Genomic DNA, 27,486 nt, shown 5'->3' with positions numbered 1-27,486 from the left:
AGGCAAATGCTGGGGCTGTACCTTAATTAAGACCACGACCCCTTCCTTCCAATTCCTAGGCCTTTCCTATCCCATCGTCGCCATAAGACCTATCTGTGTCGGTGCGACGTAAAGCAAATAGCATACAGTTGATGTGTAGAAAACGGTAGAACTTGTTTTGAAGTAGTACTTGCTAATGCATGGTGTTTGTAGGTAAAAACTGAACATGGTTTGAAGGCAAAGATGCGTTGAAATCTTCTTCTTCATTATTATTATCATTATTATCCTGCCTCTCTTCTTCTTCCTCTTCTTCTAGATCATCATGCTTGTGTTCTTCTTGATACGTTTCCACAGCGACAGAACGTGTAGTAGGCTTAGGGAATGAAGTAAAATTAAAAAGCTTTGATGGTACCTACAGAAACGTTGAGATCTTCTTTGTCATCAACATCATCATGGTCATCATGATCATTATCTCCTGCATCTTGAGATGTGTGCATAGCAACATAACTTTTAGCAGGCGTAGGGGAAGAATTAAAAATCTCTCGCAGAGGTGTACTTTTTTAAAATAAATCAGTATCTGTATGAATACGTTTGATCGCTTCAAATTAGTTTCTTGAAAAAAAATCATTACACGCTTTTTCATGACTTTGCCCGTTGTAAGCGTTCTTGAGTTGACTTCTACAGTGTTTGCATTCAAAAATAGTTTTACATATCATCTCATGGCGTTTCTTGTGATAGCTCCGGAGAAGCGTCTTTCCACATTTTTTGTAACTGTCGATAGGAATCGGTTGTTCCATGATAGACAAATTTCTAATAACACAACTCTCACATTACTCAAAAGATCTCTTCTTGAGGGCTCTTTCTCTTGGACTGCAGACTATCACACCAACTAAATGATTGTGCATTAAAAGCTTGCTTTTATTTCAAACACCCGGCCTCGAGTTCGTAAAGTCAGTTTTCTGCTGAGATGTGCACACTGTCTGGACACCGTTCTATAATACATTTCGTATAATCGCGTTAGTAGCTGTTCTATCGAAAAATACGACATAACAAATGCTGTAGAAAATCAAATTTCTAATAATTTTGTCTGAACATCTCTTTCCATACAGGTTATAATAAGAGAGATAATAATAAATTTAAGCTTTTGCTGAGTTGCAAGAATTTTTTGAACAGAATGTAGTTTTCACGCTAGAGCGACATAGATATATCGACTCGATGTGTAAATGAGAAATCACGTAAAACAATCTTCAGAGTGGGGGTTCACACGTACTGTCTCTTGTGCACAAGTTCACGGCCTATAGAATTTTTAAACTTAGCCTTCGAACTAGGTTTTGTACGGTTAACGCCCTTAGACTTGCGGTCCAATCCGAAGTCTGTAAGGTTAAGCCTAGACACGTAGCCAGCGTAAGGCCATGTGAGGTTAAGAGCATCCTTCACATCAAGTGTCTGCATGTAAACGCAATGTAAAAACCAAGTCTCTGTTACCTTGCATAGATGTAAGATACTGTAAAGACCCCAACATTTGCAACTGCTAAGAGTCTATCACGATGCTGGTTACACACAGTATCAAGCAGACGTTAGAAGTAGAGCAGGAATGACGTAATGCGGGTGTTGTTGTTTGAGTCATCAGTCCATAGACTGGTTTGATGCAGCTCTCCATGCCACCCTATCCTGTGATAACCTTTTCATTTCTACGTAACTATTGCATTTTACATCTGCTCTAATCTGCCTGTCATATTCATACCTTGGTCTACCCCTACCGTTCTTACCACCTACAATTCCTTCAAAAACCAACTGAACAAGTCCTGGGTGTCCTAAGATGTGTCCTATCATTCTATCTCTTCTTCTCGTCAAATTTAGCCAAATCGATCTCCTCTCACCAGTTCGATTCAGTATCTCTTGATTCGTGATTCGATCTATCCATCTCACCTTCAGCATTCTTCTGTAACACCACATTTCAAAAGCTTCTATTCTCTTTCTTTCTGAGCTAGTTATCGTCCATGTTTCACTTCCATACAATGCCACGCTCCACACGAAAGTCTTCAAAAACATCTTTCTAATTCCGATATCAATGTTTGAAGTGAGCAAATTTCTTTTCTTAAGAAAGCTCTTCCTTGCTTGTGCTAGTCTGCATTTTATGTCCTCCTTACTTCTGCCGTCATTAGTTATCTTACTACCCAAGTAACAATATTCATCTACTGTACTTCCTTTAAGACTCCATTTCCTAATCTAATATTTCCTACATCGCCTGCCTTCGTTCGACTGCACTCCATTACTTTTGTTTTGGACTTATTTATTTTCATCTTGTACTCCTTACCCAAGACTTCATCCATACCATTCAGCAACTTCTCGAAATCTTCTGCAGTCTCAGATAAAATAACAATATCGTCGGCAAATCTCATGGTTTTGATTTCCTCTCCTTGGACTGTGATTCCCTTTCCAAATTTCTCTTTGATTTCCTTTACTGCCTGTTCTATGCAAACATTGAAAAGGAGAGGGGACAAACTGCAGCCTTGCCTCACTCCTTTCTGGATTGCTGCTTCTTTTTCAAAGCCCTCGATTCTTATCACTGCAGACTGATTTTTATACAGATTGTAGATAATTCTTCGTTCTCGGTATCTGATCCCTATCATCTTCAGAATCATAAATAGCTTGGTCCAATCAACATTATCGAATGCCTTTTCTAGATCTACGAATGCCATGTACGTGGGTTTGTCCTTCTTGATTCGATCCTCTAAGATCAGGCGTAAAGTCAGGATTGCTTCACGTGTTCCTATATTTCTTCTGAAGCCAAACTGATCTTCTCCCAACTCAGCTTCAACTTGTTTTTCCATACTTCTCTAAATAATACGTGTTAAAATTTTGCATGCATGAGATACTAAACTAATGGTGCGGTAGTTTTCACACCTGTCAGCACCGGCTTTCTTGGGAATAGGTATAACAACATTCTTCCGAAAATCAGATGGGACGTCTTCTGTCTCATACATCTTGCACACTAAATGAAATAACCTTGCCATGCTGGTTTCTCCTAAGTCAGTCAGTAATTCAGAGGAAATGTCATCAATTCCAGGTGCCTTGTTCCTATTGAGGTCACTTACAGCCCTGTCAAACTCTGACCTCAAAATTGGGTCTCCCATTTCATCAGCATCAACAGCCTCTTCATGTTCCAGAACCAGATTATCTACATCTTTACCTTGATACAACTGTTGGATATGCTCCTGCCATCTTTCTGCTTTGTCTTCTTTCCCTATAAGTGGATTTCCATCTGAGCTCTTAATATTCATACACCTAGATTTCCTTTCTCCAAAAGTTTCTTTGATTTTCCTGTATGCAGCATCTACCTTTCCCAGGACCATACAGCTTTCGACATCCTTGCACTTCTCCTTCAGCCATTCTTCCTTAGCTACCTTGCACTTTCTATCCACTTCATTCTTTAATCGCCTGTATTCTTTTCTGCCCTCTTCATTTCTAGCATTCTTGTATTTTCGTCGTTCATCAATCAGGTCTAATATCTCCTGAGTTATCCACTGATTCTTAGTTGATCTTATCTTCCTTCCTAACATTTCTTCAGCAGCCCTACTGACTTCATTTTTCATGTATCTCCACTCTTCCTCTATAGTGTTTCATTCAGCCTTTTCATTTAGCCCTTGTGCAACATGTTCCTTGAAACAATCCCTCACACTCTTTTCTTTCAACTTGTCTAGATCCCATCTTTTTGCACTCTTTCCTTTCTTCAATTTCTTCAACTTCAGATGGTATTTCATGACCAACAAGTTGTGGTCAGAGTCCACGTCTGCTCCTGGGAAAGTTTTGCAATCCAACGCCTGGTTTCTGAATCTCTGCCTAATCATAATGAAGTCTATTTGATACCTTTCAGTGTCTCCAGGTCTCGTTCACGTATACAGCCGTCGTTTGTGGTGTTTGAACCAAGTATTGGCAAGAACTAAATTATGATCAGTGCAGAATTCAACCAGCCGACTTCCTCTTTCGTTCCTTTGTCCCAATCCAAATTCTTCTACTGTACTACCTTCTCTTCCTTGGCCTACCACTGCATTCCAGTCTCCCATCACAAGTAGATTCTCGTCACCTTTGACATATTGTATTAAATCTTCTATCTCCTCGTATATTCTTTCGATTTCTTCATCATCCGCTGAACTAGTAGGCATATAGACCTGCACTATTGTGGTGGGCATTGGTTTGGTGTCTATCTTGACGACAATAATTCTTTCACTATGCTGGTCGTAGTAGCTTACCCGCTGCCCTATTTTCTTATTCATTATTAAACCAACTCCTGCATTTCCCCTGTTTGATTTTGTGTTGATAATTCGGTAGTCGCCTGACCAAAAATCTTGTTCTTCCTGCCAACGTTCGTCACTTATACCAACTACTTTTAACTTTAGCCTATCCATCTCCCTTTTTAGATTCTCTAACCTACCACAACGATTAAAACTTCTAACATTCCACGCTCCGACTCGCAGAATGTCAGTATCCATCTTCCTGATGATCGCCCCCTCTCGTGTAGTCCCCACCCGGAGATCCGAATGGGGGACTAGTTTACCTCCGGAATATTTTACCCGGGAGGAAGCCATCATCAGTACATCATTCATACAGAGAGAGCTGCATGTCCTCGGGAGTTAGTTACGGCTGTAGTTTCCCGTTGCTTTCAGCCGTGCGGTATCAACATAGCTAAGCCATGTTGAGTATTCTTACAAGGCCGTATCAGTCAATCATCTAGACTGCCGCCCTTTCAACTACCGAAAGGCTGCTACCCCCCTTTCGATGAACCATTCGTTAGTCTGGTCTCTCAACAGATACCCATCCGATATGGTTGCACCTGCGGCCTGGCTATCTGCATCATTGGGACACGCAAGCCTCCCCACCGCGGCAAGGTCACATGGTTTGCAGAGGAGGATAATGCGGGTATTATTAAGTAATAGATCTTCGAATCAATGTCGTCAACTCTAAGCTAAATCTCTTTATAGTACAGCACCTAAACACTTCCCTATATATTACTCGTATTTCCTCTAATCCTAAGCCTTCTTTCTGTAACATATAGTAAACAATCTTACAAACTATTATTAACCTCTTCAGGGTGTTAACTCCGCCTCTAGCTGTAGAGTCAGTCTCAAGCCTGGATAAAGGAGGAGAGACATCCTAATTCGAACACAAGTTCACATGAACTAAACGCACACTTGCAATGCGCAGTCATTTACTTAGCATGCTACTCAGCAGTCCAAAGGGAAGAGCCCTGGGTTCTATGCGCTATCATATGTAGCGCGAACTTTTTTTTTTGGTTCTGAACACAACGTTTTCATCTCAAAGTGAAGTAAACAGTATGGTAAGCTACTATAAGTCTCTAAAGTACAAGTCTATAAGCTTGAAAATGTTAAAATCAAAAATTCAGTGTTCCAAACACTAAAAACCAACAACACGTTACGCATCAGCTCAGTTGCTAACTTCTTTGACTCTGCAGCCACTCAGCTTCAAGATCTTGAATAAGCTTTGCTTTCTAAATTTATGTCCCTATTAACAAAGCACATGGATTAAACCTAACACAAACTTCCTAGTCCGGTATCACCATCTTGTTTCAGTTCAGTTCTAAGCCCTGGACCATTGTTGATTCCCTTTTGCCCTTCTGCCTTTTTGCCCTCCTGCCCTTCTTTTGTCCTTTTACCCTACTGCCCTTTTGCCCTACTGCCGTTTCACACTTTAGTCCTTTTGCCATTTAGCCTTTTGCCCCTTTTCTCTTAGCCATTTAGCATTTTTGCCTTTTCGAAACTTAAACCCTTTTCCCTTTTTCATTTATGTGGTTACTCAGATCCAAGATCTAAGGTCGCCTATCATAGTAAGCCCTATAAATAAAGCATCTGTATTAAGTCTTACACCATTTACCTAGTGCCACGTGTAGCCACCATCTTGTTCCGAGTTCAGCTTCCAGTGTTACGGCCCCTATGAATAAAGCACATGTATTAAACATTACACCATCTCCCTAGTCCCATGTATAGCCGCCATCTTGTTCAGAGTTCAGCTTCCAGCATTATTCTCCCTAAGCCCCTATGAATCAAGCATACGTATTAAGCCGTATAGCCGCCATATTGTTCGAAGTTCAGTTCCAAGTCCGAGGAGGTTAAGTTAGTTTAAGGCGCGGTCAGCGGATGATTAAGCCTCCACTCTTAGCCAGGGTGTAGGGAAAGACAACCGGTTAGGTTAACGCCTGGTCAGCGTGAGGCTATGCCAGCACTCTTAGCAAACGCGTAAAGTAATGCCCGAGCTAGTGTAAGGAAGGGCAAGCAGTTAGGTTAACGCCTGGTCACCGTGAATTTAAGCCTGCACTTTTAGCCAGGGTGTAGAGAAGGGCAATCGGTTAGGTTAACGCCTGGTCAGCGTAAGGCTATGCCTCCCCTTTAAGCTATTAACAGCATGTAAGGTTAAGGCTACAGTGCTATGCGGTTAGCTTCGACATCGAACTTAGTTCTGTAAGGCCCTTATGCCCTTAGGCCTGGGGTCTAACCCGTGGGTCTGTCAGGTTAAGCCTGTACACGTACTTCGAACTAGGGTCTTTACGGTTAACGCCCTTAGGTCTAGGGTCGAACCCGAGGTCTGTAAGGTTAAGTTTGGACACGTAGCCAGCGTAAGGTCATGTGATGTTACGAGCGCGCTCTTAGCTAGCATCCGAATCGCGCTGTGACGTCACCCACCGGTGAAGGCCTCGTCCAGGAGGCCACCGGTACCTGTTGCGGCCGAACTGTCCAAAAACCACTACTCACGTGCTGGCAATGTTTACTTTTATTACACGCGTAGGTCATTTCAGTAATTATTTTGTAGTGTGCCGCACTTTAATATGCACAAAATGTAGACTACTGTGTTTACCGACACGCTTTATAAAATCAATGCACTGTGCTCACCCGAAACCGGCTGGAGTTTTGTACGCAAGAGTCGGTTCAGGATGCCTTAGCGCATGATACTAAGATGAGAATAAAGGCGCTACCTGATCTGTGCATGATGATCAGATGTTGGTTGCTCAGTGATACTCCGCCAGTACTAGCAAGGTTGCGTGTGAGCGAGCGAAACGTCACCTGAGAGTCACTTTTATGATTTACTTGGGTAAACCTGATGCATACATTGAGGTTAGTTTGTTAGGTCTGATGATTTTAATATGCAACTAGTCGAGTTGGCAGCAGTGATGAACCATTTAAAAAAAAGAGAATAGTGACTAACCTTACATGCCGAGGGCTATAGCTAAGTAGAGTGAACACGTTATTACCTTCCTCATCAACGAGCACCGAAGGATCATGATGTGTTTCATCTTCCTCGTCAGCCGTTTCGATTTGATGAGGCTGATTATCGGCCTCTCTTGGTGTACACGAGTCAATGAAACCACTTGGGTTGCAGGAACAGCGATGATATGGCAATAGAATTTCTGTGCCAGCATTGCATTTCTCACCCAATGCTGAAAGAAAAATGGATAGAACTTACCAGTACATTTAAAAAATTCTGTCAAGTTGCTAATAAATACAATGCTCACGATGGTTAATAAGTACCTTTATAACCTTTAAAAAAAATATTTTCCTTTATGTCGCTCCGACACAGATAGGTCTTATGGCGACGATCGTATAGGAAAGGCCTACGAATGGGAAAGAAACGGCCGTAGCCTTAATTGAGGTACAGTTCCACCATTTGAATGGTGTGTAAATGGAAAACCTGTGGGGTTTGAACCCAATATTATAACTGTTATGTTCTTCAGACTGCTGAAACTAATTTTGAATCAATAATAAACTACTAGAAAAAGAAATCATATGGTAACAGAATTGAATGGGTGAGATTAAAAATGAAAATATTCATCGTTTTGGTCAAATTTATGTACCGTAGTTTATACGCAGTTGCATAAAAAATTGGACAGAAGGAAAAAGTATGAACGAATTTTCTAGTAAATAGTGGCAAGTTAACTGTGCAGTAAATAACACGATACCGTTTATCTATATGTATAAAATGACTGACTAATTCATCATCGCCGAGCAAAAACTATTGGACACAAAGACATGAACTTTTGGGGATACGGTATATTACAGTGTAAGTGCTTACTAAGGAAGGATTTTTGTATATTCCGTCGCTAAAGGAGTGAAGAGGGGGTGGGGCGGTGAATTTTTAAAATGGGTGCATCTGTATATTTAAACAGTTTAAAGACGTGAAAATTGGTATTTGGAATCTCCTCTAAAAAATAAACACGTATTTTTTTGTTTTCGGTAAGTTCACCCTGGGGGGGGGGGGGATTAAAAATAAGGGAAAATATGGTTGAATCCTTTATATGACGATCCTTATATCTAAAAAACTGAAGATGTTGCAGACGCGAAAACTGGTACATGGAATCTTATCTTACTTACTATATATAAATATGGATGTATGTATGTGTGTAAGTGACACATCTCCTCCTAAACCACTGGAGCAATTTCAACCAAACTTGGTACACTTATCACTTACTATCTGGAGACGAGCACTGTGGGGGTAAGCCATCCGTAGCTCTCTTAGGGGTGGGTGTCAGGGGGCAAGGTATAAAAGTAATCGAAAAAAGTGTCGAATTCACAGTTTTCGGGGTCGCTGAAATGAACAGTCACACTCCCGATTTTTTAAAAGTCAAAGTTCAGCTCCCTTTTGGGTGGGGGGGGGGGGGGCGGCGAGGTGAAGTGATATATAAAATTAAACAAAAATAGTGAATACATAGTTTTCGGGGTCGCCGAGGTGATTTGTACACTCCGGATTTTTAGTATCATGTGACAAACCACGTGGGGGTAAGACAGTCCAGGAACCCTTAGGGGCGGGAGGCGAGGGGGCTGAAATATACAAATTAACGAAAATAGTGTCGAATCCATACTTTTCGGGGTCGCTGAGATGAATAGTGACACTCCGGATTTTTTCAAAGTCCAAGTTCAGCCCCCTTTGGATTTGGGGGCGAGGGGGGATTGATATATAAACTTAAACGAAAATAGTGTCGAATACATATTTTTCAGAGTCGCCGAGGTGAATTGTACACTCCAGATTTTTAGTATCAGGAGACAAACCACGTGGGGGTAAGACAGCCCAGGAACCCTTAGGAGTGGTGGTTGCGAGGGGGTGTGAGATATTAAAATCACCGAAAGTAGTGTCAAATCCATACTTTTCGGGCCCGCTGAAATGAAGAGTGACACTCCGGAATTTTTTCATGTCCAAGTTCAGCCCCCATCGGGGTGGGAGGCGAGAGGGAGTGATATATAAAAAACAATCGATAATAGCATCGAATGCACTGATTTCGGGGTCGCTGAGATGAATAGTAACACTCCGAAAATTTTTAAAGTCCTACTTCAGCCCCCTTTGGAGTGGGGATTCTGAGGGGAAGTGATATATAAAAATAATCCAAAATAGTGACGAATCTATAGATTTCGTGGTCGCTGAGGTGAATAGTGACATTCCGAAATTTTTTAAGTCCAACCACAGCCCCCTTTGGGGTGCGGGGCGAGGTGTTACTGATATATGAAAATAATCGAAAATAGTGTCGAATCCATACTTTTCGGGGTTGCTGAGATGAATAGTGTCACCCAGGTTATTTTTAAAGTACAAGTTTGGCCCGCTTTGGGCTGGGAGGCGTACAAATATTACCTACTATCTGGAAAATATACTGTAGGGCAAGACGCCCCTAGAGCCCCTAGGGAAGGGGCTTAAATATAACCTTTATTAATAAATGGAAGTCGGTTTGGAACGATCTATATACGTAGTATACTGTACTGTATATATAAGATAAGGTATAAAAATTAAAATAGACGTGAATTAATGAGGCACTTCCAGGCATCCTAGAAACTTAATACTTCGTATCGTACTGAAGTTGCTTAGAAAATGATGTTGAAGAAGGAGAAAATTTTCAAAATATCCTGTGGGGCCTCGCTGGGAGTCTAAAATTTGGGGCTCAGCAAAAGAACGCAGTCGGATATATTTATCCTAAACGATAACCTATAGGTTTAATGGGCTTAAAAGTTTCCTGAAAGTCCTAATTTTTAGTCCCCTCCCCCATATCAAGATGGCGGCATAATCTGCCAGACGAGGTAGAAAATTGAAATTTAGCAAAATTATAGCTTTTAGCCTGTAACCGACGGAAAAATTACGAGATGTTTAAAATGTTTATTTTTTACCCCCAAAAAATATCGAAATATGGAGGCAATTTTAAAGACGGTGCAGACCTTCCTTGTGAGGTATTTGGTGCCTAAACGGTAAGTCGTATCACAAAACGGATGGCACATGAGTGATCTACAACTTTGGTCCTATGACTTTTTGTCGTATCTCTATCCCTTATACGTTAAATTTGGCCCTATTTCTGGATTGTACGTATTTTTTGCACCTTTTACACCTATAATTGGTGGTTTGATTCACTTATCCGAAAGATAGGATCATTAACTTCTACGTGAACCTTGGCCCACGCAGTAGCTTTATGTGTACCAAATTCTATGTTTGTAGCAGTCACGTATGCGTCCGAAAAGTAATTCGCTGTGAGAAAACCTTACCAAAGTTTCACCGTATTCAACATTTCTAATTTTATCTTACCCATAAATAGATGAGATACGAGAACATAACATAGGACCAGCCATTTAGACCGTTATACATGCCATTTTATCGTAGGCCTACAGTCCTTTTGTCGATATCATGTACCTTTTAGAGCTGTTAATCTTCAAATGAAGGTAAAAATGCACATACTTACGTATGTCGATTTATATTTATTCATTGAAGTCGATTTGTAACGATCCAGAATGGGTGTGCGTGCCTTTGTAATTAATACGTTACAAATCTATAATGACTCTCAGCAGGGTAACGTCTGCTATTGTAATCAGTAACTGTAACTGTAACTGGCAGTATGAATGGGGTCTTTCTCCAAATCCTGTGCACCATTATAATGAATATTTTCCCTCTCGATTTGACTGGCAGAAGGCTAGGAAACATGCAATATTTTTCAAAACTCCTTTACCCGATTGTGTTTGGTAGTAGGCTAGGGTGCTCGCCATTATAAACAAATTTACCCATCTAAAATGTGCTTGGCGTTAGGCATAGTGGCCTGCTATTATAATGGAAACTCACCAACTCGGTGTGAGTGGTAGTAAGCTGACTAGCATTAGGAAAAGGGGCCTGTCATTATGTTGATAATAGCACAACTCAATTTTTACTGGCTGTAGGGAAGGTGCCTTGCATTATAATAAAAATTCCTCGATTGTTATGTGTGTGGAAGTAGGAAATGGAGCCTCTCATTGCAACGAAAGCTCCCCAAATATACTGTAAGCGCGCAGCAGGCAATGGGGCCCGCCATTATAATGAAAATTCCCAAATCGATTGCGAATGGCAGTAGGAAAGTGGACCTGCCATTATCATCACAACTCCGCAACTCGTTCTTTAATTTAGAAGCAACGTATGTGGACTTTCCGATGCTGTTTCTCGGATAACGCTCAGAGATATGGAATTAAAAAAAGATCTTATTCACTGCATGTACTATGATTTACTTAGATATCCGTATACAATATAGAATACCGTAGCGAAGCACGGGTACATTTGCTAGTTTCCTATAAAATTAAAGAAACACCTATATTTTATTTTTGGAAAAATCCGCTTGAGGTGTGAAAAGAAGTGAGAAAGGGGGTGAATTTTTGAACGAGTATATGTCTTAAGCTTAACATGTTACAGATATAGAAACTGGTATTTGGAATCTCCTTTTAAAAAAGAAAAGCAATTTTTGTTTTCGGAAAATCCACTTAAGGGGGTTAAAAGGAATGAAAATTAGGTCAATTTTTGAAATGAATATATCTCAAAAACTCAAAATGTTACAGACGTAAACATTTGTGTTTGGAATGTTCTTTAAAAATAAATAAACATGTAGAAAGTACACTTAAGGAGGTGGGAGTTGGAAAGAAGTGTAGAAGGAGCTGAATTATTTTCATGAAGATACTTATATCTCAAAAAGTGAAGAAGTAACACACGTTAAAATTGATATTCTTTCCAAATAAAGAAAAAAAAACAACTTTGTTTCCGACTTGAGAGAGAGGACTATTTCTCTCGTGTACATTTTCCCGAGTTAGCTCTGCCAGTAGCCTGGTAATCTTAGCCACACAATGCAATACCACAAACGTGGTTTACAAAGAGGTTCTGGGGTAAATGAAACACAACTTTTTAAAAGTTTTTATACAGACTTCAGGGATTTCCACATAATGCCTTAGTGCAGCACCGAGGAACGATTAATTATATCAAATTACGAAATCCTGGCGAGCGAAGCCGCGGGTAACAGTAAGTTTTCTATAAACGTATGTTCAACAATCAAGTTACTTACAACATTTATAGAACAAAGCAAAGATGTGAATGTTAACATAAAACAAAGGAAGCATTAAAAACGAACTTCATTGTGAACTGTGCCCTTTGGTGACGTCGGTCAGGAATTATTCATGGAATCACTGGCAGAATTGGATCACTTTGTAGATATTACACACAAATTTCTATGGTGCTATTGTAGGTTGAAATTCAGGCTGAGTTTAAAAGGAAGACATTCCTGGAAAATTTTCCTTCTTAAACTCGGCTTGTAACAAATTTGCTTTCTTTAACGCTAGGATAATGTGGTAAAATTATCATAAAGGTAAGAAGAAAGACAGACCCTTTATTTTATATTCACACAGTACAATACTAAATGAAGAAAAAAGTTGGCCTACTCATTTTAGGAAGTCGTTTAAGGGTCGTATTCATGAACGAGAATTTGACTTCGACTTAGAAGGCGGTGAGTCGCCATTACCATTTCATAATCGCTGCTTGGAGGTACCGGTAAGTAAACTTAGAAGGCGAGTTTACTTCCAAGTCACCGATGTCTGCACTTAACTAGACTAAGAGATCAGAAAATTAATAAAATGGCAGATATTTCTGGTGTAGTTAATTTTGTAGACGAAGTTGAAGAGGTCCAGAAAATTATTCAGTACATTGTGTCTAATCCTCGGCGTGTTATAAGAGATGCGCAGGACCCAGTTGAGTAAAACTTAACATAACCCTCACCAGCGCAGGTACAGCTGTTTAATGTTAATTTGTGACAAGGTGACTGGTACCAACTGATGTGACGTAATTAATTCCTGGTACTAACTTAGTTCGTAGTTCCTAGCACCAACTTTGATTGCGCTGTTTAATTTATAAATAAATTCTTCGTTGCTGTGGTAATCAACAAGCTATTGTGGCCAGCCATTAAGGAGTATGAGGGAGGATTCGGAGAGTTTGAGGGAGACAATTAGGATTCTCTCAGAGGACAGGGGGGAAAGTAGGCTTCCCTCAAAAATTGTACTGGAAGGTGATTGCAGGCCAAGAGCTCTATTCAGGATCAGAATTCAGGACAGGTGTCGGTGAGATATCGGTACGAGTCACTGCAGGTAGAACAACCGGGGGGAAGATGAGGAACAGGGAACTGTTGCTGAGATATGTGGAAGTAGGAGGAAGGGAAAAGGTAGGAAAGGGATATGTACAATGGTGGATAGGAAAAGACAAATGGAACAGGGTCATGGGAGGGAGAAAAGGGACGAGGAAGTAGCGCAGCAGTGAGAGAAGATAGAGCTGACCAGGAGGGGAGGGGATCCAATGAGGTGGGTAGGGTTGAGGCTCTGGTCATGGGAGATTCCATGGTTAGACGTGTGGGGAAAGTGTGTGGAGGAAAGGGTACCAGGGTAGAATGTTATCCAGGAATTAGATTGAGGCAGATGTTGAGGAAAGTAGAAGAGAAAGAGGAAGGAAAGGAGAAGGTAGTAGTGTTTCACGTTGGTACTAACAACGTAAGAGAAGCAGGTATAAGTATCAACTTAGTTGGGGATGTGTGAGATCTGGTAAATGCAGCACGGGTGAAGTTTAAGGAAGCGGAGATTGTTATCAGTGGAATACCTTGTAGAAGGGATACTGACTGGAAGGTGATTGGGGATTTAAATGAGACTATGGAGTGGTATGTGAGAAACTGGGAGTTAGATTTCTGGATCCTAATGGGTGGGTAGAAGATAGGAATCTGTGCTCAGATGGCCTTCACTTAAACCGCAGTGGTACGTATAAGTTAGGAAATTTGTTTGTAAGGGTAATAGGGAGGAACGTTCATGGAAACGGGGTGGTCTAGGGAGCGGTGATAAGGGTACAGAGATCTGGAAGTCAAGTAGGGATGACATAAAAATGTTAGTGTTGAACTGTAGAAGTATTGTAAAGAAAGGAATCTAATTAAATTATTTAATAGATATATACTTACCCGATATTAATAGGAGTTAAATCATGGCTGAGAAATGATATAATGGATGCAGAATTGTTCTCATGGAACTAGAGTGTGTATCGTAGAGATTGATAGGAATGGTAGAAGGGGGGTATTCTTTCAGGTGAAAGAAGAATTTGTAATCTACGAAAAAGTTAAAGATGAAAAACATGAAATTCTAGGTGTACGGTTCATCTCTAAAGATAATAGGCAACTTGATGTATTTGGAGTGTACAGACCAGGAAAGGGTAGCGCTGACGCTGATTCAGAATTATTTGATAAGATAATCAGCTTTGTTTGGAAACGATATGGAAAGGAATGTGATAGCAGCAGGTGATTTCAATTTACCAAATGTCAATTGGGAAGGTAATGCGAACGACAAAAAGCATGAACAAAAATGGCAAGTAAGTTAATATGGGAAGGGCAGCTGTTTCAGAAAGTGATGGAACCAACTCGAGGGAAGAATACTTTGGATGTGGTGCTGGTAAAACCAGATGAGCTTTATAGAGAAACCGAAGTAATAGATTGTATTAGTGATCACAAAGCTGTTTTTGTCGTAGTTAAAAATAAATCTGAAAGAAAGGAAGGTATTAAAATAAGGACTATTAGGCAGTACCATATGGCTGATAAAACAGGAATGAGGGAGGTTTAAAAAAGTAGATATGATCGGTGGAAAACGGTAAATAAAAATGTAGACAGACTCTGGGATGGGTTTGCAATTGTTGAGGAATATGAAAATAGGTTTGTACCTTTAAAAGTGGTAAAGAATGGTAAAGATCCACTACATTATAACAAAGAAGTAAAGCGACTAAGAAGGAGGTGCAGGTTGGAAAGAAATAGAGTTAGAAATGGCTGTGGAAGTAAGGAGAAATTGAAGGAACTTACTAGGAAATTGAATCTAGCATTAAGGGCCGGGCGAGTTATCACTGGGAAGGTGGATCCTTTCCTCACCAGGGCTGGATAACACGATCGGGCAGTAGCTATGCATAAACCCATTCATGCATTTATTCAGCGAATTGAATGCTCTCTCCTCAGTTGGTGGTTATCCGTGACGGGGAGAAAAGTGTTCATTCATTCATGCATGCATGACAATTCAATTCAGTTATGGAATCATTCATTATCAACTCATTCATAGATTAATGTAGCCATATGTATAGTGTCTGTGAATATTGAGGAGAACTCTGTACAGACTTATGACAAATATATTAACATTTAAAACTGAAGCTAGCAAAGAAGTCAGCTAAGGATAACATGATGGCAAGCGTCATTGGTGGTCATACAAATGTTGGTGAAAAATGAAAGGGTATGGAAGGGTATTGTACCAGGAAAGCCTAGGTCCTGGCCCATATCAATTGAAAGAAACGTTATTCCAGCATAAAATATCCGTCCGACGTACGAACAACTGAGCAAAGGAATGTTCCAGCATGTGCCAGACTCCACGAGTACACTAGGCGAAGTCAAGTGACGTCACCTGTCGCTCGAAGCTCACCTCCCCTAGAGATATTTCTCGAAAAGAATGTTCTTTTCGCAAGCTTTTCAACGCCTTTAACCAATTTCAACGGGACAAACGCTGAAATGTAGCGGACGTCATAAAAGTTAATCCCTGTGCATTTCGAATTAATCCATCCCATGGTTGTTGAGTTATAATAATTTAAAGTCTAAGAAGATTATGCACTCACGGTCACATGACCAAGAGAACCACCCCTCCCAGCGCCGGTATATATGTCAAAGCTAACAAGCAGAGCAGAGCAGTACAAGGACGAGTACACAGATGTGTGTGTGAGTGAGACAGAGAGGAGACCAACCCTCGTACAGTATATCCGCGCAGTCACGGTGAAAGTACTTGCCGTCGCGTTTCCGGAATACGAAGTTATATCGCCGACAAAATTATAAAAGACGTCGCACTGTATTTAGTATATCGCGTCGCGACTACGGTCTAATTCTAAAGACATTTGAGAATATAATACGAGTGAACTTATTGAAGTGCAAATACCAAATATTTAACGTTCACAGAGTATATCATTACGCGTGGACTTCGTTTACTTTACATAATATTGAACTTCTACAACGAACAGAAACGAATGTGTAGAATTACCAGGACTCATTTCTTTTCGAGCATTGAACTGTGTTTTTTTTATTCACGTAGTGTTCATGCCATATTAGTATACGACTTACAGCAGTAAACTGGGTGAGAACTTTTTCTGAGGTAATATGACGTTATAATAACCAGGTAATCAGAAAATAATCCTTAGTGACTTAATGACCGTGTTCAAAGACTGTGATTATAGACTGTGATTTGCCTTTTTCAAGTGTGAACTGTGTAACTATGGACGTTCTTAGTAACGACTTTAAATAGTATTTCATACAGAAAGGACTGTGATTATTCATTTAACGTCTTAAAGTTCAATTACGCCATAAACTGTGTTCGACAGTAAATGACAGTGTCAGTGATAACTACTCGCACTAAGTGAATTTTCCGTGTGCGAAAAATCACCTTAACGAGCTGCAATTCTACACGATCCAGTTCCAGCAATCATTACCTCATCGAGGGACGTCAACATGGTGTGTTAATGGAACATCGCCGATCCTGATTCTCCACGGAACATTCCAGACATCCGTCCTTCAACATTTGTAGCAACATTTCTTTCATTAAGTGAGTAGTAACAAACTGACTAAAATTTTCTCATTAATTTTGAACAGTGGAAACTTCAGTGCCGCGTGTGAACAAATATTTCAGAGTTCTCATAATTTCTCAGAAGTTCATCTTTTGTGATTAATTTTCAAATTTAATTTTCATATCTCATAGAAGAACTTTAGGTTTTTCAAGTGTGCTATACATTAAGGTTTACAAACTGAAAAACTGAAAAACTTTCAATTCTCATGTTAATTTGCAATTACAAGTGTGTGCTCATATTTGGAAAGACTTTAGGTGGAAATCTAATACCTCGTATTCTCACATATGAAAGACTTTGGAATCAGTGACATTCATTTAATTTTCATGAACAGAATTAAAGAAGATTACGTTTTAATTTTTAATTTCAATGCCAGATTTGAGTCCAATAATCATATTGCAGGGCGAAGAATCAATAAATTGTTTTAAAAAAAATTTATAACCATCTATTATTGACTCTGCGAGTCTATCCTACTCTGTATCGGCTCCAAAACTACGTTCCACTCTCTGAGGTCCTACTCATGCCCTTTACCCAAGAACTTTTTCTGGTACAGTATGTATAGTTACTTTAAGGCAGAAACAGGTTCCAAGAAGGACATTCCAGGAATCATTAATGAACAAGGGGAGTGTGTATGCGAGGATCTTCAAAAGGCAGAAGTATTCAATCAGCAGTGCGTGAAGATTGTTGTTTACAAGGATAATGTCCAGATAGAGAAGGTGACTAATACTAAAGAAGTATTAAAATTTACAGTAAGATACAAAAGTTGAAAACTAAAGAAGCGGCTGGGATTGATAAGATTTCTGGGGATATACTAAGGAGAATGGGTTGGGATATAGTACCATATCTGAAGTGCTTATTTGATTATTGTTTGCATGAAGGAGCTATACCAAATTAATGGGGAGTTGCTAAAATAGACCCTGTGTATAAAGGGTGATAGACATAAAGCTGAAAATTACAGGCCAGTCAGTTTGACATGCATTGCATGTAAGCTTTGGGAAAACATTCTTTCTGATTATATTAGACATGTTTGCGAAATTAATAACTGGTTTGATAGAAGGCAGTTTGGATTTTGGGAAAGGTTATTCTACTGAAGCTCAACTTGTAGGATTCCAACAAGATATAGCAGATATCTTGGATTCAGGAGGTCAAATGAACAGTATTGTGATTGACCTATCTAAGGTATTTGATAGGGTAGATCGTGGGAGACTACTGGCAAAAATGAGTGGAATTGGACTTAAAAAAGAGTGACTGAATGGGTGACTATATTTCTAGAAAACAGAACTCAGAGATTTAGAGTAGGCGGATTTTTTATCCCACCCTCTAATAATTAAGAGGGGAATTCCTCAACGCAGTGTTGTTGGACCTTTGTGTTTTCTTATTTATACCAATGATATGTGTAAAGAAGTGGAATCAGAGATAAGGCTGTTTGGAGATAATGTTATTCTGTACAGAGTAACAAATAAGTTACAAAATTGTGAGCAGCTGCAAAATGACCTCGATAATGTTGTGAGGTGGACAGTAGGCAATGGTATGATGATAAACGGGGTTAAAAGTCAGGTTGAGACTTTCACAAATAGGAAAAGTCCTCTCAGTTTTAAATATTGTGTTGATGGGGTGGAAGTTCCTTTTGGGGACCATTGTAAGTACCTAGGTGTTAATATAAGGAAAGATCTTCATTTGGGTGATCACATAAATATGATTGTTAATAAAGGGTACAGACCTCTTCACATGGATTTGAGGGTATTTAAGGGTTGTAGTAAGGATGTAAAGGAGAGGGATTTTAAGTCTCTGGTAAGACCCCAACCAGAGTATGGTTCCAGTATAGGAGCCCTCACCAGGATTACTTCATTCAAGAACTGGAAAAATCCAAAGAAGAGCAGCTCGATTTGTTCTGAGTACCGGTAATTTCCGACAAAAGAGTAGCGTTACAAAAATGTTGCGAAGTTTTGGTTGGGAAGACTTGGGAGAAAGGAGACGAGCTGCTCGACTAAGTGGTATGTTCCGAGCTGGCAGTGGAGAGATGGCGTGGAATGACATCAGTAGACGATTATGTTTGAGTGATGTCTTTAAAAGTAGGAAAGATCACAATATGAAGATAAAGCTGGAATTCAAGATGACAAATCGGGGCAAATATTCGTTTATAGGCAGGGATTGGAATAACTTACCAAGGGAGATGTTCAATAAAATTCCTATTTATTTGCGATCATTTAAGGAAAGGCTAGGAAAACAACAGATAGGTAATCTGCCCCCTGGGCGACTGCCCTAAATGCATGTCAGTAGTAACTGATTGATTGTTAAATGTGGATGTTGTTTTGTGCGGAGGTTGCAATGTCAAAATTACTTAAGCCTATTGCTCACGGTAAAATGTTTCGTAAAATTTGTTGTACAATTAATTTTATGAAAACTTGGTGAAAACAAGTTGTGTTGCTCACGGTAAAATTATTTTATAAAATCCGTTGAAGCATCAGGATGGCCATCTATGAACTCACTCCTGAACCAGGATGTGCATGTGCTGCCATCTATCGATGAACTTTTAAACCAAGAATCAGCTGTTCAACTTACAGTGTGTTTGAGAGTACTGCTCCAACAAACAAAGCAAAACTTGCTGCTTTAGCTGAAATTATATGCTGTACAGTGGTAAGAAGGAAGAAAAGAAATGCCAGGAAATGCTGGACTCGGGTTGGATCAAAGGAAGTGAAAAAGGTAGAGGATTGCTCTCCTTTGTCGAAAATTAGTTGATGTTAGAAGACCAGCATTCATATAAGAATTCGGCGATTGTGTTTTCTGCCCCTCTTCTTGCATTTCTGTTGTGGTAAAGTGGCGTTTTAACTTCGTACAAATAAGCATATTTCTGGTATTCGTCCAGTAAAACACTAACAGCTTCCTTAGTCCACCCGAATCCTGCCATTTTAGAAAGACGTGTTTGTTTACAATCGAGCTTCACAATCTTCTCACGACGTAGCGCCAGTATCATCGTGATGTCAGCTTCGCTGATTGGTTCGTTTCATAAAATTAATTTTACGGAATAGAACATGTCCTATTTTACGAAAAGTTTTATAATTTTTTTTATAAAACTTGAATTTGACCGTGAGCAACAGAAATTTTATAAAATTAAATTATTGTACAATAAATTTGACAGAAAATTTTACCGTGAGCAACAGGCATTATTTTAATGATTTCAAGTTTGGAGATTTGTTGTCGTTTTATGTTAACCACGGCCTGATTAAGATTTCGGCGAAGGAACGAATTATTCTGTAGGTGCTCTCCAATAAGGTACGCTTGGTATAAATCTTCCTTCTTCCTATGTACGGTACCAGTACGTTATACTTTGTTTATGTGTGTGTATGAAATATTTTTTCAGCCTTTTTTTTACCCTGGACCATTAGTATTACTTTTCAGGCTAGGCATGGAGCAATCACAGATGTTTTCATTTCTCCTGTAAACATATAATATTTCCCTCATATCAATTATAATACTAACATCAGCGCAATCTATACTTTAGCGGTGAAATTCGACAATAATCATTTAAAGTTAAAAACTTCACGATTGTTCCGTATTGAATAGAGAAATAAGAAGATGTACAATATTATAGGGAAGGATCCACCTTTCAATACTCCGTAGTAAGTTGAACTAAAAAGTAGTTACAACCTGTTTATTGGGACCGGTTTCAACACATTTCAAGTGTCATCATCAGCCAATTAGCGAAGATCTTAAAACAACTAATATATTGAACACAGGCAAAATATTAACATTGTATCATATCGTAGCAATTCAGTTAATGTTCAAAACACAATAATCACAGTCAAGAGAGGTACTGCTTTCGCCGCTCAAATGTCAGACTTCAAATCTCGTGGGCCCAACTATAGATCTCATTGTTTAGACCTGTTCAACTGTAGGGTTTTATTAAGCGGGGATACGTAATGAATCAAATTTTAATTGAATTAATTCACATGACACATTTATGGGAATAAGAAAACATTAAAATTGCCATTGATGATTTCACGGCCCGTACTTATAGACATGTAACTGTATAGCCATTTGGGCTTATGCCATGTCAAGAAAATAAGGTGAAATTCTTTACGTTCGCAAACAATACATCCTGTTCCGTATCCTCTTCAACCATGAATCCATCGGTTTTAAATTCACTCGGAATCCTCAGATTAAGGTGAGGCACTACACTTTCCACCATAGCCACAAAACTGTCATCGTTTTCATCTTTTGTACTAGGCCCTCCACCAGTTGCAATACTTTCCTTTCTTTGTTCCATTTTGCGTTGTCTGGATCTAAATTTAATATTGCTCCAACACTTTTCAACTGGTCTCCACTTCTCTTGCTTGTGTAAGCTATACTACAAAATTTTGCACTAATGTTCTCCCACGCTTTTGAGTTTTCTCTCATAGCATGGCCAGACTACACTAAGGCCGTGACACTGAAACTTGGCAACATTATACTGCTACTCTTTGGAGTCTTATTCTAAGATACGGGAAGTCAACCTTCAATTATATTTTCTCGAATAAAACGTTGATGGAAGAGCGGTTTTCATTGGATACATAGAAAACAAGGTGAAAATTAAAATAAATACGTCAATGTAAATATGAGAATAAACAAGCATATGGCTACAACTAGAAAAACAATACAGTCCCATGTCCATCAAAATACAATCTTAACATTGGGAATCAACTTACAACATAATCACTCCAGGGTCATCAGTTTTCATTTCTTGCCAGGACTTTCAACCATAGCATCAGCATCATTAACATGTTTTGTGTAGTTGTTGATTAAAATATTTGCAAAATAGGGAAAAGATAAACAGAGAAGTTCATATAGAGGCTTTTCACAATATGAGCAGCACTCCCTTGTATCAATTACACTTTGCCTTGTAAGCTGAATCAGTACACACTTCTGATTCTTACTCCGAAAGAATGCTACTTCATATTCCTCAGAGATTAAAATCTGCATGATCTCATATACACTTGTACACACATTTAAGAGCAATTCTGATGGGACCGATAACCCACCTCTGTTTAAGCTATTAAACATGTCATTTTCCACCCATTTAATATGTTTGAGATACAATATCTGCAATTAAGTTTACTGCTAGCTTGAAAGGTACATAACCTGAAATGTAAACGACAGGAAACATGTTATCGAAGTCTACTTCTATTTCATTTACTTTAACTAGCACAGGAAAATTCACTGCATATGTCTGTTTTGTCAGTTATGTTCAATGAATCGGAATCTAATTGAAACATGTCCTTGCATAGAGATATTTCTTTATATTTTTTAGACCTTAATCCTAGCAAACACTGTACTCTTATCTTCTTCGCAGATTCAAAAACTTGCAATGCAATGCCTTGGCATCTGAAATTAAGCCTAGCTTTAGTTGTGGTTGTCATACTTTTACAACCTACCTACCTACCTACCTACCTACCTACCTACATTATAAACGTAGCCACAATCCTCGATTTGCAACTAGTGTTGTGGCCTCATTTAATTATATACCTCTTATCTTTAAATCGTTAGAAACCGAGTCTACCGAGCTCGATAGCTGCAGTCGCTTAAGTGCGGCCAGTATCCAGTATTCGGGAGATAGTAAGTTCGAACCCCACTGTCGGCAGCCCTGAAAATGGTTTTCCGTGGTTTCCCATTTTCACACCAGGCAAATGCTGGGGCTGTACTTTAATTAAGGCCACGGCCGCTTCCTTCCCACTCCTAGCCCTTTCCTGTCCCATCGTCGTCGTAAGACCTATCTGTGTCGCTGTGACGTAAAACAACTAGCAAAAAAAAACGAAACCGAGTCTAACCATCGTCGTCTTGGTCTACCTCTACTTCTCTTACCCTCCATAGCAGAGTCCATTATTCTCCTAGGTAAACTATCCTCCTCCATTCGCCTCACATGACCCCACCACCGAAGCCGGTTTATGCGTACAGCTTCATCCATCGAGTTCATTCCTAAATTAACCTTTATATCCTACTCTCCTGCCATTGTTCCCACCTGTTTGTACCAGCAATCATTCTTGCTACTTTCATGTCTGTTACTTCTAACTTATGAATAAGATATCCTGAGTCCACCCAGCTTTCGCTCCCGTAAAGCAAAGTTGGTCTGAATACAGACCGATGTAAAGATAGTTTCGTCTGGGAGCCGACTTCCTTCTTACAGAATACTGTTGATCGCAACTGCGAGCTAACTGCATTAGCTTTACGACACTTTGATTCAATCTCACTTACTATATTACCATCCTGGGAGAACACACAACCTAAATACTTCAAATTATTGACCTGCTCTAGCTTTGTATCACCAATCTGACATTCGATTTTGCTTAATTTCTTACCTACTGACATCAATTTAGTCTTCGAGAGGCTAATATTCATACCAAACTCATTGCACCTATTTTCAACTTCCAAGATATTAGACTGCAGGCTTTAGGCACAATCTGCCAATAAGACCAAGTCGTCAGCATAGGCCAAACTGCTTACTACATTTCCACCTAACTGAATCCCTCCCTGCCATTTTATACATTTCAGTAGATGATCCATGTAAACTGCGAACAGCAAAGGTGAAAGATTACAACCTTGTCTAATCCCTGTAAAAACCCTGAACAAAGAACTCATTCTACCATCAATTCTCACTGAAGCCCAATTGTCAACATAAATGCTTTTGATTGCTTTTAATAATCTACCTTTAATTCCATAGTCCCCCAGTATGGCGAACATATTTTCCCTCCGTACTCTGTCACATGCTTCCTCTAGTTCTACGAAACATAAACACAACTGTCTATTCCTCTCGTAGGATTTTTCAATTATCTGCCGCATACTGAAAATCTGATACTGACAGCCTCTCTGTGGTCTGAAACCACACTGGTTTTCATCCAACTTCCTCTCAATGACTGATCGCACCCTCCCTTCCAAGATGCCAGTGAATACTTTGCCTGGTGTACTAATCAATGAGATACCTCGATAGTTGTTGCAATCCTTCCTGTTCCCTTGTTTATAGATAGGTTCAATCTGAAGGTACCTTACCAACACTCCATGCTAATTTTACTACTCTATGAAGCCATTTCATCCCAGCCTTCCCACTATACTTCACCATTTCAGGTCTAATTTCATCTATTCCTGCTGCCTTATGACAATGGAGTTTATTTACCATCCTTTCCACTTCCTCAAGTATAATCTCACCAACATCATTTTCCTCCTCCGCATGAGCTTGGCTGTTCGCAACACCACCAGAATGATTTCCTTTTATATTGAGAAGATGATTAAAATATTCTCTCCACCTCTCCAGTGATTCCCTGGGATCTATTATGAGTTCACCTGAATTACTCAAAACACTGTTCATTTCCTTTTTCCTTCCCTTCCTAAGATTCTTTATTACTGTCCAGAAATGTTTCCCTGCTGCTTGATCTAGCCTTTCCAGGTTGTTACCAAAATCTTCCCACGACTTCTTTCTGGATTCAACAACTATTTGTTTCGCTCTGTTTCTTTCATCTACGTACAAATCCCTGTCTGCCTCGGCCCTTGTTTAGAGCTATTTCTGACAGGCCTTCTTTTTACGTTTACAAGCTGCTCTCACTTCATCATTCCACCAAGATGTTCGCCTTTCCCCATCTTTACACACAGTTGTTCCTAGGCATTCCCTTGCTGTTTATACTGCAGCATCCCTGTATGCCACCCATTCACTTTCTATATTCTGAACCTGCTTACTGTCTACTGTTTGAAACTTCTCACTAATCATATCCATGTACTTCTGTCTAATTTCCTCGCCCTGGAGATTTTCTACCCTTATTCGTTTGCAGACAGATTTCACTTTTTCTACCCTAGGCCTAGAGATACTTAGTTCACTACAGATCAGATAGTGGTCTGTATCATCGAAAAATCCGCTGAAAACTCGTACATTCCTAACAGATTTCCTGAATTCGAAGTCTGTTAAGATATAGTCTATTATGGATCTGGTACCCCTAGCTTCCCATGTGTAGCGGTGAATAGCCTTATGTTTGAAGACTGTATTCGTAACAGCTAAACCCATACTAGCACAGAAGTCCAGCAAACGCTTCCCATTCCCATTAGCTTTCATATCTTCCCCACATTTACCAATCACCCTTTCGTATCCTTCAGTTCTATTCCCATCTCTCGTATTCAAATCGCCCATTAGCACTATTCTATCCTTGCTGTTGACCCTGACCACGATGCCACTCAATGCTTCATAAAACTTGTCAACTTCATCCTCATCTGCACCCGCACAGGGTGAATACACGGACACAATTCTAGTCCTAATTCCTCCAACTGACAAATCTACCCACATCATTCGCTCATTTACGTGCCTAACAGAAACTATGTTGCGTGCAATGGTATTCCTGATAAAGAGCCCTACCCCAGACTCTGCCCTTCCCTTTCTAACACCCGTCAAGTACACTTTATAATCTCCTATCTCTTCCTCGTTATCTCCCCTTACTCGAATATCACTTACTTCTAGCACGTCCATATGCATCCTCTTTTCTGACTCAGCCAGTTCTACTTTCTTTCTTCCATAAGCCCCATTAATATTGATAGCCCCCCATCGAATTCCATTCCGTTCGCCAAGTTGTTTCCAAGGAGTCCCTCGCCTGTCAAATGGGAGTGGGACTCCGTTACTCCCATAGGTCCGAGGCTTGCTTAAAATGTTATGAGTTCGGTAAATTCATGAAGCAGGATGCTCCCCTTCCTGCACATAGTCCAAGTGAGGATCTCTCCTCTAACGGGTTATGGACCACCGGTGAAGGGTATAGTCCTAGCCGCCTGAGCATAAGGAGGGCCACGACTCAGAATATGTCCGAGATGCCCACTCCCATTCCATAGCAACTGGTATCCCGACTCTCAGGACCACTTACTAGGCCACTCAGCCGTTGGCCACGGTTCACGAACTAGCACGCGACTACAGTAACCCACAAACATGAACCATAACGTAAAACAAAATATCACAATCATGCTGCACTTTTAAACTATTGCAATTTTAAAAATACAAACACAGGATGGCTCTAAAAACGATGCGGATTGTCACTATTATACATACTGCAACATGAGAAAACTCACCTTTGCCGTAAATTAATATCGTTCCAGGATACCAAATAGTGTGTAGGTTAATGTTTAAAACTATAACACATAAAATATCTTCAGTATACTCTGAATTTTAAACAATGCCATCATGTTAATTCACGCACAACACAAAATATTATGGCACACCACGTTAGATTTGTTTACAAATTACGAACACAGTCACAAGCTTGACTCCAAGCGACGTTGTCGGATCTCCATTGTCACGACCTTATAGCGTAGTCCGGCCATGCTCATAGCAAGACCGACTCCAATGAAGACCGACTCCAATCCTCAGACCGTAATATAAGAAAAACATGGCGGCCGAAGTAGCCGGATTGCTGGTATTGGCTAACACGAAAATATCACGTGCATTTTATATAAACGGCGGTAATTTAATATGATAAATGTAACATCGTAAGGAAAATCACTTTTACACGTATGAAAACGCTTCGTCAACAAGTATGCACCACATATAATCAACTAGAATCACATATATTCTACTAGAAAAGAGACCAACAAGCTGATTATTTAGACATTTCAATTCGTCAAATAACGTTTTCTCTTAGATTTCACTTGGCTGGATAGATGAAAATACGTAATAAAACTGTTAAAATGATATTTCTAGCATCATTTTGAATATTTCAAAAAAAATTCTAGGGGCTTTACGTCGCGCCGACACAGATAGGTCTTATGGCGACGATGGGATAGGAAAGACCTATGAGTTGGAAGGAAGCGGCCGTGACCTTAATTAAGGTACAGCCCCAGCATTTGCCTGGTGTGAAAATGTGAAACCACGGAAAACCATTTTCAGGGCTGCCGATAGTGGGATTCGAACCTACTATCTCCCGGATTCAAAATAAATTAAGGTGCAAAATTCATCGATTTATTCGCTCTCATGAGAACTGTGAAACACAAACATAACTTGTTGCCTTAGTTTTGAAGTGGTAGAAAATTTCTTAAATGCACCACCCAATGAATGGGAAGTACACCCGAAATCATAATGTTATTCGCTTTACGTCCTACTAACTACATTTTTTACTGGTTTCGGAAACGTCGAAATGCCGAAATTTAGTCCTGCAATAGTTCCTTTACGTGCCAGTAAATCTACCGACACGAGGCTGACGTATTTGGCACCATCAAATACCACCGGACTGAGTCAGGATCGAATCTACCAACTTGGGATCAGAAGGCCAGCGCCTTAACCGTCTGAGTCACTCAGATCATTGCTAGTTTTATGCTAATTGCTATACATCGCACCGACACAGATAGGTCTTATTGCGACGATGGGACAGGAAAGGTCTAGGAGTGGAAAGGAAGCGGCCGTGGCCTTAATTAAGGTACAGCCCCAGCATTTGCCTGGTGTGAAAATGGGAAACCACGGAAAGCCATCTTCAGGGCTGCCGACAGTGGGGTTCGAACCTACTATCTCCCGAATACTGGACACTGGCCGCACTTAAGCGACTGCAGCTTTCGAGCTTGGTGTCACTCAGATCAAGTACACCCGAAATGATT

At 39.9% G+C, this 27,486-nt stretch overlaps 1 protein-coding gene across 1 annotated transcript in view; it reads right to left on the bottom strand.

Annotated features, from left to right (window-relative positions):
* Nucleotides 1-27,486, bottom strand: part of LOC136885527 (trypsin-7) — a 101,004-nt gene that overhangs the window by 62,588 nt on the left and 10,930 nt on the right. Inside the window, exon 2 of the mRNA XM_067158125.2 lies at nucleotides 7,244-7,429. Coding sequence (XP_067014226.1) covers nucleotides 7,244-7,429 — 186 coding nt within the window. The remainder of the gene's footprint in view (nucleotides 1-7,243; nucleotides 7,430-27,486) is intronic.

Source organism: Anabrus simplex, chromosome 14 (assembly GCF_040414725.1).
Source record: "Anabrus simplex isolate iqAnaSimp1 chromosome 14, ASM4041472v1, whole genome shotgun sequence".
Taxonomy (NCBI): Eukaryota; Metazoa; Arthropoda; class Insecta; order Orthoptera; family Tettigoniidae; genus Anabrus; species Anabrus simplex.
This window is presented reverse-complemented; position numbering and strand designations above follow the sequence as displayed.